The sequence below is a fragment of the Prunus mume genome, linkage group LG5 (assembly GCF_029339155.1).
Source record: "Prunus mume cultivar Tortuosa linkage group LG5, ASM2933915v1, whole genome shotgun sequence".
NCBI lineage: Eukaryota > Viridiplantae > Streptophyta > Magnoliopsida > Rosales > Rosaceae > Prunus > Prunus mume.
This window is the reverse complement of record NC_142702.1, coordinates 16,247,443-16,263,366: the sequence shown is the minus strand read 5'-3', so window position 1 is coordinate 16,263,366 and position 15,924 is coordinate 16,247,443. Positions and strand designations below refer to the sequence as shown.

General features: G+C 36.5%; 1 protein-coding gene across 1 annotated transcript; it reads right to left on the bottom strand.

The window, feature by feature from the left end:
* Positions 1-799: 799 nt before the first annotated feature.
* Positions 800-12,386, bottom strand: NAD-ME1 (NAD-dependent malic enzyme 1). Its single transcript, XM_008234069.2, has 19 exons — positions 12,001-12,386; positions 11,346-11,442; positions 10,957-11,075; positions 10,603-10,770; positions 9,635-9,763; positions 8,955-9,015; positions 8,003-8,106; positions 7,818-7,901; positions 7,071-7,177; positions 6,462-6,573; positions 5,432-5,545; positions 4,669-4,734; positions 3,979-4,051; positions 3,789-3,875; positions 2,673-2,727; positions 2,502-2,573; positions 1,755-1,817; positions 1,518-1,632; positions 800-1,058 (listed from the first exon to the last, which is right to left on the bottom strand). The coding sequence occupies exons 1-19, from the start codon at positions 12,184-12,186 to the stop codon at positions 984-986; spliced, it is 1,887 nt and encodes a 628-aa protein (XP_008232291.2). The 5' UTR covers positions 12,187-12,386; the 3' UTR covers positions 800-983.
* Positions 12,387-15,924: the final 3,538 nt, after the last annotated feature.

Below are 15,924 nucleotides of genomic sequence, written 5' to 3'. Positions count from 1 at the left end.
CTTGTGGGTGGAGGTGCTCTTAAAGTCCGAAAGATTTCAACGGAGCTCTAAATGGGGCTCTATCCACCATTTTTAGAGCTTACCATTGAGCTTGCCCTAAGGGTAAACTAGCAACTTCACCTCACATATTTAAAAATCATAGGCTAATTGCAATCAGTTGGTTAAACTCTTACACCTCTACCCGTATGGGTAGAGATTCGAAACCCTCAGTCACCCAATGAGCGTAAACCCCCAATCGTTTATACGGGTAGAGGTTCGAAACCCTCAGTCACCCAATGAACATAAACCCCGAATCGTTTATACTCAAAAAGAGAAAAATCAAAGGCTAATTTGGAGCAAGTCTTCCTAAGCTTTTCCCCCGAGTTAGATTTTAGTCCCTAAACTCACCTCTTAGTTCAGTCCTCTAAAATAAAATAAAAAAGACGAAAACCACACAAAAATAGTAAGAAAATCTCTACATTTTCTGGAATGTCCACTACAATGGAGGTATGGGGAAAAAACCTTCCGAACTGTTCAAACCAAATCGATAAAAGGAATTAGGGTCAATTTTTACACTAAACAGTGAAATCTTAGATCACACCGAACTGAACCACAATTAGTTTGGTTCAGTTTGATTTGGCCTTTGAAACCAATACCGAACCAAATCATCTTGACACTTATATTTTCTTATTAATTATCACTATTTGTTATTATGTTTCATTCATCCGGCATACTGTCAATATAAATTCCTAAGCCATTCAAATTTGACATCATTCCTCTCCATCTTCCACGGTAAGAAATTTTCTCAACTATGCTTCAATTTTATGGTTTGAAATTTCGTTTATTTATGAATAAATTCTCTCCGCCACAAGAACCACTATAACATCATAGAGTTTCTGGGATACCTGCTCAAAATTGAAGAGCAACATGACAAAACGTGTAATTTTGACTAAAAGAATCGATAGATACAACACTTATATTATTGACTTCTCGTCTACACGAGATCATTCCTTCCTGAAAACTAGCGTAGGGTATTCTGGACTCCACATGCTGTTCTGCACATATTCTTTGATTTCTTCCTGCAATCCAAAATTATATCAATGACCATGGCAATTCCAGAACCACTGATGTTTAAAGAAGCAAAGACATTCATGATATCTTATGAATATATTCATGAAAGTAGTTTCAGATTTGGATAAAACGTTTCTCTTACGAATTTGACTGATCAGAAAATAAGAAAGTTTGTCTGGGAACACTTTATGAATTTGACTTCTACACAAACTTATAAATGCTAGCAGTGTAACAAAATTTTCAAGAAAATAAATTTTATGCTACATCAAATCGTCACGGTAATTAAAATAATATGGGTTCAAAACATTCTTGTCAAATATATGCAGAAGGGATCTTCATGCCCTAGATGAGATGGTTAATCCAACTTCTTCCTTTTTTAATACTCTCACTGCTAACAGTTAATCTTTTCAATATATTCCATTATCAATATCATCCGACAAAGCAATAGAAGTGCAAACCAGATATACCTGACTAAGTTTCCGAAGCTCTCGAGAATCCATTTCGCGGTACCCTTCGGCTAGATCCTCCTCTATAGCTTCCTTTATCACAGCTGCAGCCACCTGCTTTGTAATATCACGTATGCTGCAAATATGAACCGGGTTTATAGACATGCATAACAGCTTGAGTATAAATCCTTTTAATATCAAATAAAGATAAATACAGGGGAAAGGACACAATAAGAAATAATAAAGGCCATTTTGTACCTAGATATAGAAGGGTATATAACCCCTTTAAGAACCTCCTCGTCTGTCATATATGCTGCAAGGCTGTTTTCAATTTGACTGTTAGAACTTAGAAGAACCTAAAGCATAATCTTCCACTCTAGAATATATTTTAGAAAGTTGAATTATTCAAATGCACATGTATATCTCCGAAAAAAAAGTGCATACAATCATAAATCAGTAATAGTAATCTGTACTACAATAATAAGCAGATTCCCCCACTTTTCTTCCACACTAAAGGGACAAAAATGATCCTCAATGGACTAATGGAATACTTTCTCCATATATGTCTAGTTTCATACAGTTACTACCTTATACTTAGAATTCCCTGATCCAAATACAGTTTCTCTATGAGAGAGAGCCACCTTATCCTTAACATTTTCTCCCACTTGTTGTCAATGACAGTTACAATATGCATGTGTATATTACAACTAAAGTTTGGGTAAGCAACCAATTACAAATCCGAGATTAATTCATGTGATAACATATTGACTTTAAAAAAGTATACAGGAGAGTATTATTTCAGGGAAGGCTCAGAGCACCTTCTCCAATTGATTATTAACACAGTTTACCAGATAATTCGTTTGGGTCAAGATATCTTATTGATCATAACAGATGATTCAAGGACAATAAATAAAATGCATAGATTCTGAAATTCTTTTTTAAGACAAACAGAACTGTTGAAATGTCCATCCAGTAAAAGTTATTGATGAAGTTTATGAGAAATACCACTCTGCTGCAGCCTGTAACATGCCATCAGAGATGATTCTGGCGCCAGATAAAAGAGTGCCAAGTCCAATGCTGCATGAGAAAAGATGCATTTATAATCATACAATATCACAACTGAAACAGTGAAATTAGATCCGCATTCCTTTAGAAAAGAGAAAGTGGACAACTAACCCCGGAAAAAGGTACATGTTGTTTCCCTGGTTGCAGTGCCCAATATGGCCATTTCCTATCAAATATAGAACTCTAGGTAAGAACTTCAGATAGACCATTTTATATTATATTAATGTAGAGAAATGATTCATAATCTCAAATATAACTAGCATATAATTTTATACAAAGCTGAGGAATCTTTTCTAGCACTAGAAAGAGAAGCTTCTTTTTTTCTCTCTCTTTTGATAGTCGTAGTACGGAAGGACAATGTTTTTTCGTCAGTAGAATGATAGAATCAAAGCAGGAAAAGGATAGCCATTTTAAGCCTACAGAATAAAAAAATGGTCAATGAATTGGTAAAGCTTACAAGCATCATATCATAAAGAGAACATAAATACTCTTCAGATGAACATGACTACTCAAAATGCCCTTGTGCTTTTCATGAAAGAGAGCCACCAAACAGGATCAAACAACTGCAGGCCTTGGTACCTATGTTAGGCATGTGCATGTGTGCCCATAACTCTCACATGCATCCATGGTTGTTTGTAAGGGAATGCATGTCTTATAGGAGTCAAACAATCTGTTAGGTTATTCCTCTCCAACATGATGGATCTTATACTCAAACTCTTTGTCAAGTGTTGCGACCTTTATCCTTGGATGCATTCTTATATTAGCGGCCCAGTTTCTTTAATAAGTCATTTTTTTATTATGAGCACCAAGGGGGTATGAGATTCATGTCTTTTAAAAATGAAATCTTTTCAATCCTTGAGCGATTTAATCCATGAATTTCTTTCTCTGCCTTAGTGCTTGGACACACAATAGCTCGAAGACTCAAACCTTCCACCAAAGTCACCCTTAAGTGTATGTGAAAAAACAAGCAAACAAAAAAGAGGGTTTCTTATTTAATTAACCATTTGTGTGTGTGCATGAACAACCTCCCCAATCTCCCAGTACAAAATCGGTTTTTATTTATATTTATTTTTAGAAAAATGTCAGTACTGTAGTAGTTATAATTTCCACGGTTAACAGCTAAACAATCATATCAACTTCAACAACGTGGGAGATATTCAAACATTTACTACAACAAGAAAGATACAATAGAGGAAGAAAAAGAAACAAATTTGTCTTCATACATACCAAGGTCCACGTCTTTGAATGGACTTCCACTAGCAAAAACAACATTGTCACCCACAATAGAAAATGCTTCTTCAGGAGTGCACTCAGCTATTCCAAAACAAAATAGTGTCGTTCAATAAGCCTGAATTTCCATACCATTCCCCCAAAAAAAAGCCCCTTCTCCAAAAGGAAAGGAAAGGAAAAGGTGTACCATTTGTTGTCGGATTTGACATTGCAAAGATGGCTGGTCTAGTTGACGTTGAACCTCTAAGGGCCTCTAATACCTAAAATTGCATCTGCCTCACATCAATTTTGCAAGAAGAAAAAATGCTCGGCGTAGCCACATAGCAGATTATTGAAATTCTAGAAAGAGAGAGAGAGAGAAGCTAACAAAAAATGATCCAGACAATATTTCATCTCATGTGTCATGACAAACTTGGATATAAAAGTGCAAAAATGATCCATTGAAATAACAAAACAGAGATAGTTAATAAAAAATTTGTAGTTCACAGTCAACATCTGTATGTATTTTGCAGCATCTTAGAAAATTGGTTAAAAATATCGGAGTTTCTACCTGACCAAGAGGCAAGGACAACATACATAGTCATTATTTCATAACCAAAAGTTACATTTTGTGAATTGTACCATGTAAAAGTTAGATAGTGCGCAGTAATATTTTATTCAACCTTCTTATTTTAGAAAATCAACTTTTCTTTCTTGATCAAAAAACCATGGACATCCACAAGTGTTAAATTTTTATCATAACACATCATTATCATTTCTGAAATGCAAAACAATTACTCAATATGCAAAATGATCCCGGAAGCATGCAACAAAGGGCCATTCCTCTCCAAGATTTTTACTATAAACCATTTCAATTTATAGGATGCATTATAAATACCTCTTTCGAGAACAACCCCCCTACTGCAGAAAGTCCAAGAAGTACATCAGGCTTCACTTGTTGAACCTGATAAGTAAAGATTACTAAGACATCATCAACAGTTGTGACCAAATGAGAGTGTCTACCATTTAAAATTAGACAATATAATTATATAACTAATAATATAAACTGTTACCCAATAATTAAAAGTGTAGACAGGATTAGAACAGTTGACAAAAACATATTTGTTAGGACTCTAACTGCTAATTAGTCTTGATGCATAAGCAGATTCAGCTCAAAAACATTTTGCATTACACACTTAAATCAAGTAGAGTCTTATTAAATAATTCACTGGGAGCATATAAGAGCATGTTGTATAAAATATAAGAGCATTTTTGCTCACCACTTTAACCCAAGGTCCACCCTTCCCAACACTTGACACGTGTCCATATGCATAACCATGGTTCCATAAATATAAAAAAGTTAACCATGGTTATGCCTATGGACACGTGTCAAGTATTAAGGAGGGTGGTGAGGATACGCCTTGGGTTAAAGTGGTGAGCAAAAATATTTCCATAAAATATAACAGTAATCGGAGTGTTAGTAAGGCAATTCTTGCAAGATGTGTATGAAATATCTTTTGTTACACAGCAAGGCCACATCCAGATTCCTGTACTAAATTTCAATTTTCTAAACATGGAAAAATCCCACCATGTAAACCATGCAGGCTTGTAAGTGCAGAAGAAGATAATATTACATATTAAAGTGTGAAGAATTCACTAACCACTTCCACAAGACTTGCGCCTTCCCTTAACCCTTGACGATGAATTTCTTTGACATTCCTTGCAAAAGGACAGGCTTCTGGATCAAGATCTTCCCGTTCCTCTGTGATCAGACCCTGTATACATGACAACTGCCAAATTAATTATCTTGTCTGGATAATATATAATATAATTGAAAACATAATTATCTTGTCCGGCTAATTGTGAAGCATATTGAATAGGGAATATGATAGCTGCCCCCACATTCTAAACCATCAGTCTGGATATAAAGTATACATACAGGGAAGAGCCCTATAGCCACCATAAGGTTATCTGATAAAACAAGAAGCTACAAACAGGTGTCACCATACCTAATTCTGGGCAGTTCAGTTGATATTTCAACAGTTCTGCTAATAGGAAACAATTACGTCAATGATGGATGGGGTTGGGATTTGTGAAAATGAAAAATCAGGGCACTTCTATGATTCTATGTAAGCTCATGATTGAATGGAATTCTAAAATGAAATCCATTGGAAACAGGAAACTGAGCGATTAAGGATAAACAGCTTGTATAATCTGTCCAACAGATCCAACAAATCATGGAACAGGCCATCAAACTCATCCCTTGCAGTGGTAATCTACCACTCGTAGATCTATCCTGCATAGTGAATAACATTGAAAGTTCACCATTTGGCCTATTAACAACCGAGAAGACCCAACTAGTGTCAATGCTGACCAATCAAGAATTCCTCCTTAGTCACGTGTCTCGGATCCCAGCTTAAGATAATACTTCCTCACTATGTTAACCTCCACTACTTCCACTATGACATATGCAATTCTCGCCAAAAAGTATTCAAACTATTTGAGTTATATAAATAATGAGCAAACTACTTGTCTTTCTGTGTCTAAGAATTTAAAATTGATTGTCACTAGAAATATTTTATTAAAGGCCAAACACGAAACCTGTCCCCTTGTAACAGAAGCACAAATTTGATTTTTAAAAGTTAAAAGAGTATTTGACGGTTGTAAGGCATTATGTGACCGCTTGTTCACCTTGGCATCAACCACCCAGAATTGTCTGCCTGCACTCTGAAATGCATGTTCATTGTTCCCTAACATCCTTGCCATTGTTTTTCTTGTAGCATTAAGAACACCTATTCCTGCACTGCAGCAATGCAATGATTAAGCAAAGCAGCCTTGGTAGTTGATCTTTATACTGTAAGTTCTTTAGCCTCATTTTTCAGTATAAAGATGCATAAATTCAAGTCCAACTGAGAAGCCTCCCAAGAAAACGGTCAGCAGATTTGCATGTTTATTGACATGAAAAGTGGTGACTGCAAGGAATGCAAGAAAAAAAAATACTATCTCCAAGTAAATTTCAATAAAACCTTGTTTAAAGTATTAAGAAACAGGCCCTCTCTAAATCCCACTAAATTTAGTAAACTGACAGGAAAACAAAAGTGTTTAGAGATGTTGGAGGCACAGCCACATTCAAACGACCACCAACATCTCATCAGCCATTAAATCAATAAAATAAAGTAAAGCTCTATCGGGTACTTAATACCACTCCGTCAAAACATCCCCACTCCTGTATTTGAATTTGTGTTTTTAACTGCTCAGAAGTCTATGCTTTAAAGAGATGGATATCTTTTAAGTACTAACCTTCCAGCACCAGCAACAACAATCTTTTGTTTAGGGAAGTCAATCATTGGCCTTCCTTGAGCCCTTACAGCTCCTAAAAGTCCAGCAATTGCAACTCCTGCGGTTCCCTATAAGACGAATTGACACGAAACTAGATGAAATTATACCAGAATGGAAGGGTAACTTTATTTCCATATATCAAATTTAAAACAATTTTAAAACAGTTTTTCACGTCTTTACTGTTAGATAACCATTGGATCCCAAAAGCTTGAGCTATTAAGGGATCAGATAACACTGTACATCAAATCAACACCCTTCCCTCAGCATAACTCAATCATTCATGCGAATACAGATGTTTAGTGTATGTTGGATTAAAAAACAGAACTAAAAAAATACAAAAAGATGTACAGTATCATTCTTTTGACTCTTGTCCCAATCCAGTGTTTGGAAAAGAAAAAATGTAAAGTTTTGTCTCAAACAGACTTATAAATAATAATACAAAATTACAGAAAAGGCTAGTACATTTTTATTTCTTTTTTATTTTTGGGACTAAAGGAAATATGATTTGAATTTTTTTAATATGACAGGCCTTTAAATAAAATTATAGAACTGGGCCTAAAAACATGACTTTACTTTAACATTGTAAACTGAGGCCTTACTCAAAAACCGAGCAAGGAGTTTGGATTGGCCCTGCTGATTGATATAAAGGGATAACACAAACCTGTAATAAAGATGATTAGACGCTACCACATGAAATGAAAGAGTTACCTGAACATCATCGTTAAACATTCTATAGGTATTTCTGTAGCGCTGTAACAGCTTAAACGCCCACTTGCTTTGAAAATCTTCAAACTGTACAAAAAATAGAGCAAGTATTTCTTTAAAGTTAAATGGTGCACTTAATGCATTCCAGCTTCTGGTAACTAAATAAACATGAATGACATTCAAATTACCTGCACAATCACATGAGGCCAACGGGTAAACACTGCTTCCATGAATTCATCAACGACAGCAAGATACTCATCACCATCAAGACGGTGTCTTTGCAATCCCAAATCTAAGAATAAATAATAGAAGGTTGTTGATTGCTATGGAGATAAATTCAACTGTTAAAGAATACATGTACTTGGTAAGAAATATAAATGCCACTGATGATAAAACTTGGAAGTGAAAGTTAAGAGGCGCATTTGCAGAATGTAATTCATTGAACAGACATTGAAAAGGATGAATTGAATGGTAACACAAGATATGTGCTTGCTATAGCTGATATTTTCAAAACATTAACTGGCTTTCTAATTAAAAATTAAACTGAATGATGCTGCTGCTAGTTACCTCTTATCTATTGTTGTTCTTTTTTAACTTCTACATATAGGCAACAGTGATGGTAAAGAAACATGAGAGAAAGGGAAGAGGAGTTCTTGTCATCTAGATCAGCACTGATTAACTAATATCATACACAAAAAGTTTTGGATGCTAAGTTTGTATGTTCTCTTTCCCACAACAGTAATGGGCTCTTGTTTTACAGTGAAAAGAATCACCATGCTTCTTGTACAACACCTCTTTTATGAATCCTGTATTAAACAATCACTCACCATGTGCTCAGTCATTACTCTATATGGACATCCTAAATTACATATACAGCATATGGAGAAGATGATGACAGAACACCAAAAATACAATAATCCGAAAACTTGAATGCCTAGTCTATTATCATGTGCCTGTACCATGCTTTCAGAGCCTCAAAAATATAAAAGTCGTCTTCTAAAATGGTTTTAACCAAATTCTTTATAGTGCCACTTCAATGTCTTCGCAGATATATTGTACCAGCACCATATTAACATTGTAAATAAACATAATAGCTGTTTTTTGTACCGCGTATTGAAGATTAGATGAGGAAACACTTACACAAGGGGTCTTTGAGCAGTTTTTCATTGTTACTTCCAACATCAATCATCACAGGAAGTACCTATAGGATGGAGCATAAGGGGTTAAGAACAATATGGAATTTTCCAAATAATTCTCCATAAGGCACCATGAGGAGAGTATATACTAACGATGCATAGCACAAATCAATGCGAAGGTTCACTAGGTCAAGTGACAGTGAAGAGATAAAATGACCTCAGCATAGACAAACACCCGAACAGATCCAGCGATTCACAATTAGTTATAACCCTTTTTTATTTTTTTTGGAATATGAAAGTATCACTAATTCCCTACTATTACAACAAGAACCCTTTAGCATTTGATTTACTGTGTATATATATATATATATATATATATAGGAAACTTAATTTTATAAAGCTAAAAGGAAACAGAAACAGATGGGCAAGTTGGCCATCTATGAAAGATGCCAACTAAAAGCTTATATCAGAAACATAAAAATTATATCATACTATAAGGAGTATACTCCTTTGATTTAAATGTGGTTCATTGATACAAATTCGACAAACTTGCTTACAATCATACTAGAAGGAGTAACTCCTTTGATCCAATTTTTGGATGTGTATGTTGAAATAAAGACACCACAATTATCTAATTAAATAATAAAGCATAAGCAAGAGAAATAAAAATGAGTAAGAAATTACCCTTTGAGGGTTTATTCCAGCAGCAGCAACATATAAATCCAGTTTCCCAATTGCGATTCCAATTCCCTGGACTCCAAGGTCCCCAAGACCCAATATTCTGCTCCCATCTGTAACAACAATCATATCAACCTGCACAGGAATTCCATGATTGATCATATAAATTAGGCTGAATTTTTTCTGAAACACCAAGATTTAAGTTCACAACTTGTATTCACTTTTCATAAGCCACATTTCAAGGGAAGTATTGAAATGATAGGAAGGGTAAACAATTTTAACCTCTGTTTTCTATTTCACTACCTTCAACAAGTGACCGTATATAAGTACAACTTGAAGCCTTTTATCTCCTAGTTTTAAACAAATTTCAACATTAATACAGATAATCTATTGAGTTAAATCAGTCAACCATGAAACCCACATCTCTTACTCTGAAATACCATATCTATAACTACCATTTTGCATGTAAACTAGTCCTGGCTTGTATCACTAAGTTTTTTGAGACCAAAAAAAAAAATCCATAACGTCCAAACTAGTAACCAGAAAATCTGTTGGTATTATTCATTACATTAGCGAAGTGAAATACAGGGAAGACAGAAAAAAGCACCAACAAATGGCATATTGACAAACAATATGAACCGAAGAAAACTGAAATCTGGGACCAAACAAAGTTAGCCAAACTTAGTAAATTACCACACTAAAAGTAACAATAGTTGAGACTAAATTTGAGCATCTTAAGAATTCTTTACCAGATGATTCTAAGGGACTCCATGAGCAATCAGCACCTTTTTTTTTATAGGAAACAGAGCATTTTATCAGTAGAAAAGGGTACAGGCAAAGTGAACGAGTTGTCCGCTTAATTGAAAAACACTAAACCTACGAAAGCCTAAGAAAATAAAGGCCAATCCAGAGATAATAATAGTTCAAATAAAATTCGTCCTACAATAAGTGCACCATTGACAAGTATAAAAGACCTGATCAGCTGGCCAATTATAAACCATGGACATCATTTCTCCACGATCTTCCGCACTGAAGTACATTCCCCTGGGCCTTCTAAACAAACCGCTGTAATTCTGGCAAACAAGACCTACAGTAGGAGTGTAGACTATAGGTGCATACTCCTCAATGTTAGCAATCAAGACCTGTCAAATTCAGAGATTACAATTTTAAACAGAAAATGATCCATTAAAAAAATTGAACATATCAACTTACCCATTAAAAATTTGAAACACGTTTTCAACTATCAGCCAATCAGGACAAATTCTAAACACTGATTTTAATTCTATTACTCCATATAGAGTAGATGAATATTAAAGTTTGCAATTTACTTTATAATACATCATCTCATTTCTGTCGTGCAATCGGTTCAGTATCCGCCACTTGGCCAGAGCATTTGGATCAGATGGTCCATCTCTTGCTTGCTCTTCAAGTCTCTTCAGGTCAACCACTGTCAATAAACAAATTTCAATAGGTATTGCTTAAAATGTGCAGTTGGTTTATCTGTAAATAAAACATGTTCTAAAACTAAGCGTGAAAACAACATATTGAAAAGTTATTAATTACCATGGCTTAAAAGCAAACAAGCATCAATTCATTCAGTATATTTCTAAAACGTGCATAAATATGCAAAAGTATTAACACACTAGTATCTTTTTTAGGAAGCCTATGACACTATGTTTACTAACTTCCGAAAAAAGTAAAGTTAGAATAAACTTACTGAAGCGTTCAATTTGCTGCTCGGTAGACATGACATTTGGAGGGAGAAGTCCCCGGAGATCAAGACGATCTCGTTCTGTGAAGGAAAATGATGTCCCCTAGTTTGACAATCATTTAAAAGAAGAAAAAAAAGAGAGAAAAAGGAAAAAGAAAAAGTAAAGATCAACTCTTTGTAAATTAAATTAAGCAAACATTGGAACCACAAAATGCTAAAACACCATTACAATTCAAATGCAATAGATAGTAACACAGAAAGCCGCGGTTAATCACCAAAATTTAACAGTTACTCCAAATTGATAAACGCTCACACTTTGAGTTTAGATTATAAAGAAAGAGCTCTGTATCAGCAAAACAAAAGCTAATTTGAAAATTTTATTCCTAAAAAACCAAAAAATGGGCACAATACTTTTCTATACTCAAGACTTCCAACAATGAGATAGTATAATTACCAACATGGTTTAGTTTAACAAAACCTACAACAATTTCCACCACTAATCACTTTATTTAACCTTAACCAGTGACAGAGAAGCCAATTTGCAAAACTAATTGCGCATAAATAAGACCCAACCACTAATGGATCTTCAAAAATAAAATTCAAGAAAGCAAATTAAACAAAACAAAACACAAATAGAAAGGAAAATGGCTGATTGGGTTACTTTATTGAACCAGGGGTCGTGAAGAATGTCGAGGCTGCGCTTGTGTACAATGATCGGGCGGTGGCCCTCAGTCGTGGTGAAGGATCTCGAGTGCGGGAGCAGAGGATTGCTGCCCATTCTGACTCTGTGCTTCAGGTGTTTGATCAGGGACGAAGAGAGCCTCATCGGCGAGTTGAAGTTCGACATATCTGACTGAGAATGTGAGAAGAAGAAGACTGCCAAGAATAATGGAGGCTTGTGATATTGTTGGCAGTGAAGACTCCCCCAATTGGAAAAGAGAAGAGGAATCCCCCAATTTCATTGTCAACAGTCAAAACAGTTCTGCTTTTTGCTGGGCCCATCTCCAAAACACGGGGACCGACACAACATTATCAGCAATCGGTCCTCTTATATTTTGTTGAATTTTTATGGTGACGATTACAAAATGTGATTATTAAGCTCATAATTTTATATGTATACATGTCATATTTGCTTAGTCCTTTTGCTTAGATTTTTAGCATTCTAAGTCATTTACCTCTCTTTGTGTGTTTTGTAGGTCAATAAAGCAAGAAAGCATAATTCATGCAATTCAATCATGTTAAGGCTTGATTTAGATGAATGGAAGAAGAGCTTAAAGACAAACCCAATTTGGGTTACACTCCCTTGTCAATCTAGTTTCGTAGGCCACATTGCAGGCCTTATTGCAGCTACCTACACAGCTCAGATGAGGAGACATTTTCATGGAAGTTATTCCAATGGGTGTCTATTATAACATATCCAAAATTCAGCTCCGTTGGATAAATCGGGAGTCCGTCACCCATCAAATACAACCATGCTCAAGAGGACGTTTATCTGCAGCTGCCAAAACTCAAGACTGAATTAGCAACTTGTTTTGAGCTTAACATCTTCACCCGATCTTGGATTGGCCCAAATGACATTTGGTTGGAAATATGACATTCTGAACGCCAATCTGGAGGGATCAAAGTCGTTATTTGCTTAAGGGAACCCAATCCGTGAGCCCATGAAGTTAATGGTCATTCTGAGAGTTTTTATCAAAAATAGCCAAAATCTATTCCATACTTTCATAAACGTCAATTTTTATAAAAACTTTCAAAAATAGCCAAAAGCTCACTTGAATAGACTTAAATGCCCTCAAAACTAAAACTCACGTAAACACCAAATTTGAGTCCCAAATAATGTGACTTGAAATAATAAAATTTCCATTGTGTCTTGATTTGTCATTTATTTTATTTTAGAAAAAAAAATTTAAAAATCATACTTAGTTAATTAACCTTAGAATCTCAAATTACACCAAAGATTAAGTGACCTCCTTTCTTGCCATGAATAACCTCACCACCATTGGGCATGTACTCATCTATGACTTAGATAAGAAGATTTGTTTCATGGGTTTGAATAAAAATCCAATAATCTCACAATGTGCCTATGTCGAATTCAACCTAGAGTTTGAATCCTAACGTTGAATCACTAGGATGATGGGATGACCCTCTGCTTATTGCTTGTATATTTTCATAGCCATGCATAGCTTCTTTGTACATAGGAGAACCCCTAATGAGTTAATGCATGCTTTTTGGATTTTTTTTTTTGGCTTCCCTTGACAATTTTGTAATAGGATTCTTATTGTTTTTATCAAGCTCAAGTTTAGTTTAAAAATAGCTTCTCTAGGTGTTCTTAATGGGCTAATTAAGGACCAATATTCAGATTCCATACTGGAGTGGGATATTGTGGGATGCTTTTTGGAACACCAGAAGATCAAATTTCTACCCAAGTATATCAAGTAGCCGGTGGTGGACCGGCGAGAATGGGGACAACCGACCCAATCGGCGTCAAAGTACGCGGTTAGGCGGCAGGAGTGGACTAAGGACAAAGTGTTAACCCAAAATCAAGAGTCTTTTTGATGTAGCGCAAAATACGCTTGACATTGATCATATGAGAGGAGAGGGGAGCGCTCATGTATTGTACGACAGTGTTGACCGCAAATGCCAAGTTGGGCCGTGTGATGATTAAATATTGGAGACATTCGACAAGTTCATGATAAGAGGTTGGAAAGGACAACAAGTCACCATTAGATGTGGAAATAGAGATTTTGGCTGCCAGCGACGTGGAGGTAGGCATGCAATCTAGCACATGACTTCATTGGAAGAGATCGTGGGCATATTGTAGTTGAGAGAGATGAAGACACTCATTGGAGGTGGTGACTTAGAGGCCCAAAAAATATCTTAGGGGCCCAAGATCTTTAATGTCAAATTCACAGCCTAAGGCAGAGATAAAATGTTGGAGAAATCCAGAATGACTGCCAGTGATAACAATTTCATCAACGTATAACAAGAGAAAAATTGTGTGATGCGCATGATGATAAATAAAAAGAGAAGCATTCGCCCGACTATAGGTGAAGCCAGTAGAGATGAGAAAAGTACTAATGCGACGAAACCAAGCCCGAGGAGCCTGTTTGAGACCATATAGGGCCTTGTGAAGCTTGCAAACATAGTAAGGCCGAAAACCTATAGAGAAAAGCATTCTTAACATCAAGTTGACGGAGAGACCACTAGCGAGAGACTGCAAGACTCAAAACGGTATAAACAACGACGTGCTTGACAACTGGACTAAAGATTTCAGTATAGTCAAGACCCGGTTGTTGGTGGAAACTTTGGCAACCAGGCGGGCCTTGTAGAGTTCAATACTGCCATTAGAGTTCCACTTATTCCGAAAGACCCATTTACAACCAACTGGAGCATACAGGGGGAATGAGGAACCAGAGACCACATATTATTTTTAAGGAGGGCGTTGATTTATTTGGTTATAGTGGAACGCCATTTTGCCTGCTTTTGAGCTTGAGAGAAACAAGTTGGTTCATTAGTAACACTAACTGAAAGTAAACCATGAGGCATGGGGTACCGCATAGTTCCATCAATACGTGTTTTGGGTTGAATGATGCCGACACGAAGTCGAGTAACTATTGGATGTGAAGGCGGAACTGCAGCAGGCGCAGGCTGGGTGGAGGTAGATGTGGCATTAGGCTAGGCCACCGTGGGAGTGGGAGTTGCAAGCGGGTCAAGAGAAGTGGTAAGGTCTAGGTCTAGACATGGGCTTGGGTCTGGACACGGGCCTAGAGAGTTGCTGAGGCTGGGACTAGGTGCGGAAAATGGGCCTGAATAGATGTTGGAATCTAGAAAGGGAGATGGGCCGGGTTGGAAGACATGGGCTTGGATAGGGGCACGAGCCTGTTGATGGACTAAGTCCTGGTGAAAGACTAGGGTCGTGCGAATTTGGGAGAGGAGAGGATGTTGTAAGGAGAGTCGGGCCAGAACTGATGGTTGATGGGGCCAGTAGTGGGCTAAGCTGGAAGGTGCGGATGGTGTGGTTGGATTCAGTGGAGCAGGCAACAGACCCAAGGGTAGTATGTCAAGCTCAACCATAGTAGGAGGAAGGGCAACCTGTGAAGTCTTAAATGGAAAACACATTTCATTAAATATTATACTACGAGAGACATAAACCCAACCAGTGTTTGGATCAATACTAGGATAACCCTTATGGTGAAAACTATAACCGACACATTCGATGGAACGACTCATGAGTTTGTTGGGAACATAGGGACCTAGATGTGGGAAACATGAGCACCTAAAAACATGAAGATGAGAGTAGGAAGGAGGATGACAAAAGAGAACATAGTAAGAAGTGATCCAATTAAGGACGGGTGTGGGGGTTAAGTTAATTAAATGGACGGCCGTAAGGGCAGCGTTGGCCCAAAAGCGATAAGGGACTTTGGATGTGACTAAGAGAGTGCGAATCATGGTAACGATATGACGATGTTTACGTTCAGCAATACCATTTTGTTGACGTGTGTGAGGACAAGAAAAGCATTGTTGAATACCATGAGATTTACAATACTCAGAGAACACATGATTGATGTATTCGGTACCATTATCA

Coding starts and splice junctions, on each gene's coding strand:
- NAD-ME1 (XM_008234069.2), bottom strand. CDS start 12,186: ATGTCGAACTTCAACTCGCCGATGAGGCTCTCTTCGTCCCTGATCAAA. Junction 11,443..12,000: donor ACGACCCCTGGTTCAATAAA/GTAACCCAATCA, acceptor TTGTCAAACTAG/GGGACATCATTTTCCTTCAC. Junction 2,574..2,672: donor AACATGTACCTTTTTCCGGG/GTTAGTTGTCCA, acceptor TTTCTCATGCAG/CATTGGACTTGGCACTCTTT.